Raw genomic sequence first — 3,529 nt, 5'->3', positions numbered from 1 at the left:
AACCAAATTCCTACCTATACATAACAAAGGTGAGTTCCATCTCTATTTTTTTTCTCTCCAATTACTTAACTGTTATAATTTTGTTTCACTAACATAAAATATATATATCCAACAACATAACAAAAACATTTCCCTTAAAACAAAATTCCGATTCCAGAGCGCCGCCTCCTGTGTAGAGGCTACAGGGTTTTTTTTTGTGTTCGTTAGAGTAAGATATTTTGTTCCTTCAGCACCCAAAGTCAAATTCTGTCTTTCAAAAGGATGGATTTTCACTACGGTGTTTGCTTTGAAGTTAATCAAACTTTCTGCTGCGACGAGAAGAAAATTTAAATGGAAGGTGGTAATACTAATACCTGTCGTATGATATGATATTCATGTGTTTGATTGGATCCCGCGTTGCCTGCAAATGAACTTGCTCTAAAAAACTATTTTTGGCCATTACCTCTTGAAAAGGTTCCAGGTAATGCTCTACATGCCATTGATCTGTTTTTTGATACATTATCAACGGCCACCAGTGGAAGCAGCACAATAAGGTGGAGCCTCTTCAAACGAAAATAGTGAAGGTTCTGTTGAACCTAGTCCCGAAGCCACCGCACATAGTTGTGGAAGACAAGTTCATTTCCCTGTTACGATCATGTAGAAATTGTAAACACCTTCACCAAATCCAAGGACAAGTAGTGATTCATGGACTCGAGCACAACGATTACGTCGCACCTAGTTTCATCACGGCTTGTGCGCAGCTCAATAGAATGGGTCATGCACGTAAGCTGTTTGATAAAATGGCTGAACCAAACACTGCCATATGGAATGTCATGTTCAGAGGGTATTCCCGAGTTAAGTGTTACTGGGAAGTTGTCGTTTTGTTTGGCCGAATGAATCGCCATGGGGCGTTGCCAAATTGCTTCACCTTGCCTATGGTTGTGAAGTCTTGTGGGAAGATGAATGCTGTGAGAGAAGGAGAAGAAGTTCATTGTTTGGTTGTGAAATGCGGTTTTAAGTCAAACCAGTTTGCGGGAACTGCGTTGATTGAGATGTATTCAACATGGGGATCCACTGGGAATGCTTATAAGGTGTTCGGGGAAATGTATGAGAGGAACGTGGTTGCTTGGACTGCTATCATTGGTGCATATATTTCGTGCGGTGACATGGTTTCTGCGCGGTGCCTTTTTGATCTGGCGCCTGAGCGTGATGTTGTCCTGTGGAACACTGTGATTTCGGGTTATATTGAATTGGGTGATATGGTGGCTGCAAGAGAACTTTTTGATAAGATGCCGAACCGGGATGTGATGTCGTGGAACACCATGTTGAATGGTTATGCAAGAAATGGGGATGTTGAATCGCTAGAGAAGATGTTTGGAGAAATGCCTGAAAGGAATGTCTATTCTTGGAATGCATTTATTGGAGGCTACGTTCGTAATGGCCTTTTTTCTGATGCTTTAGAGTCTTTTAAACGAATGTTGGTCGAAGGTGATTTTCTTCCTAATGATTTCACACTTGTGACGGTGCTGTCTGCAAGTTCAAGATTGGGGGCCCTTGATATGGGTAAGTGGGTGCATGTATATGCAGATAATATTGGGTATAAGGGAAACCTGTTTGTTGGAAATGCTTTGATTGACATGTATGCAAAATGTGGGATTATAGAAAATGCATTTGGTGTGTTCAATTGCCTAGATAGAAAAGATATAATTACTTGGAATACCATGATTAATGGCCTTGCCATGCATGGGCATGCAGCTGATGCCTTGAGTTTATTTGATCAGATGAAGAATGCAGGAGAAAAACCGGATGGGGTTACTTTTGTTGGGATTTTGTCTGCTTGTACACACATGGGATTAGTCAGGGATGGCTTTTCATATTTCCAATCAATGGTTGATCATTATTCAATTGTGCCTCAAATTGAGCATTATGGATGTATGGTTGATTTACTAGGAAGAGCTGGTCTCTTAGAGGAGGCTGTAAATTATGTGAGAAAGATGCCAATGAAACCAGATGCAGTTATCTGGGCTGCCCTACTTGGGGCATGTAGGATATACAAGAATGTTGAAATAGCAGAACTGGCTCTTCAGCGGCTCATTGAACTTGAACCAAAAAACCCTGCAAACTTTGTCATGCTTTCAAACATATATAAGGATCTAGGACGATGGCAAGATGTTGCCAGATTGAAGATTGCAATGAGAGATACTGGGTTCAGGAAATTGCCAGGATGTAGCGTTATTGAGGTCAATGATAGTGTGGTGGAATTCTATTCCTTGGATGAGAGACATCCTGAGACAGAGAATATATACAGGGCATTGTGGGCATTGACAATTCAGTTAAGATCATATGGATATGTTCTAAATCTTCTGGATGTTGCTCAAGGAATCTGAGTTTCTCCAGGCACACCTCCTTATTTTGTTTTTGGCTTCGTGTAAACTTTTAGAGACACTTCTGAAATGCATGCAGGATGTCATTTCCCCATCCATTTATCATTGCATTTGTAGTCATTGAAAGAATGTGATACTACATGATTTGGGTCAGAAAAAGGTTACTGTTGCAAACTATATAAATAGCGACTAGGATGATTATATAAGAATAACCGAATCATGAAATTATAGGAATAAGGACCCTTGTATTTATCACTATATTTGTATAATTATTCAGTTATTGTTATAGTAATATAGTCATTGGCGGACCTACTTAGTTGCAACTGTCCGACATAATTTTTTTTTTTTGCCACTTTAACGCATATCGGCTTATGCCAGTTATTGGCTTATGTTGTCCCTTTAACTGACAATTCATATTTTTTTTGTCACTTTAATGCATAATTCGCACTTGTGGTCATATTAGCTTATTATAACTGGCAATCTTTATTATTTTTCCTCACTTTACAATTCAACTTTTTTTTTTGCTAGAAAAGACATAACAAGAGAGGAAATGGTAATTCTTTTGGGTGCACATACTATTGGTGTTGCACATTGTCAGTTTCTTTTTTACTAGCTTTGACGGGGTACCTGACCAGTGGTGGACCTACTTTTGTGCACTTGACCACAAATGCGCAAGTGATCGCAATATTATTCAATCACTACCATATAATCTTTCTGGCCGTGTCACTCCTTCATCTTGTCCGAATTTTTTTTTTTTTTTTGGTAAGCCATCTTGTCAGAATTTTAAGTCCAAAAGCGTCATTTTTGCGTTTTTGTTAAATATTGCATTGAAGCTGTTGTTAATTATTTTGGTTCCTTTTCAACAATTATTTACAACTAATAAGTATTTCTTCTAATATACAAAAATAGTGTGTTGTGGCATAAAACAAAATACCAAAAATAACAGGCAAAACTCTCAAATGTCAAAGTTTAGGGTAAATTGTTAAATAAGAAAACTCTATTTTCAGATTTTAGAAGAGTGTGTATAACTGTTTATTCTATCTATTTTGACCACTTGATGCAAATCAAGTTGATGCATACGAATGAGGGGGTGGCAGAATTATATTTCACCCACTAAGTCTCCTACCCTCTAAGCCTCGTGGTAATCCTTCACTTCTCGTTAATTA

General features: G+C 38.3%; 1 protein-coding gene across 1 annotated transcript; it reads left to right on the top strand.

The window, feature by feature from the left end:
- Positions 1-507: 507 nt before the first annotated feature.
- On the top strand, positions 508-2,665 carry LOC133287005 (pentatricopeptide repeat-containing protein At1g08070, chloroplastic-like). Its single transcript, XM_061484542.1, has one exon. It carries the CDS (start codon positions 750-752, stop codon positions 2,364-2,366), a length of 1,617 nt encoding a protein of 538 aa, XP_061340526.1. The 5' UTR covers positions 508-749; the 3' UTR covers positions 2,367-2,665.
- The last annotated feature ends 864 nt before the right edge of the window (positions 2,666-3,529 follow it).

Source organism: Gastrolobium bilobum, unplaced genomic scaffold (genome assembly GCF_033153095.1).
Source record: "Gastrolobium bilobum isolate Gb01-03AN ecotype WA unplaced genomic scaffold, APGP_CSIRO_Gbil_v1 utg21157, whole genome shotgun sequence".
NCBI classification, from domain to species: Eukaryota; Viridiplantae; Streptophyta; class Magnoliopsida; order Fabales; family Fabaceae; genus Gastrolobium; species Gastrolobium bilobum.
The sequence above is the reverse complement of the archived record's forward strand: the minus strand, read 5'-3'. Positions and strand labels throughout refer to the sequence as shown.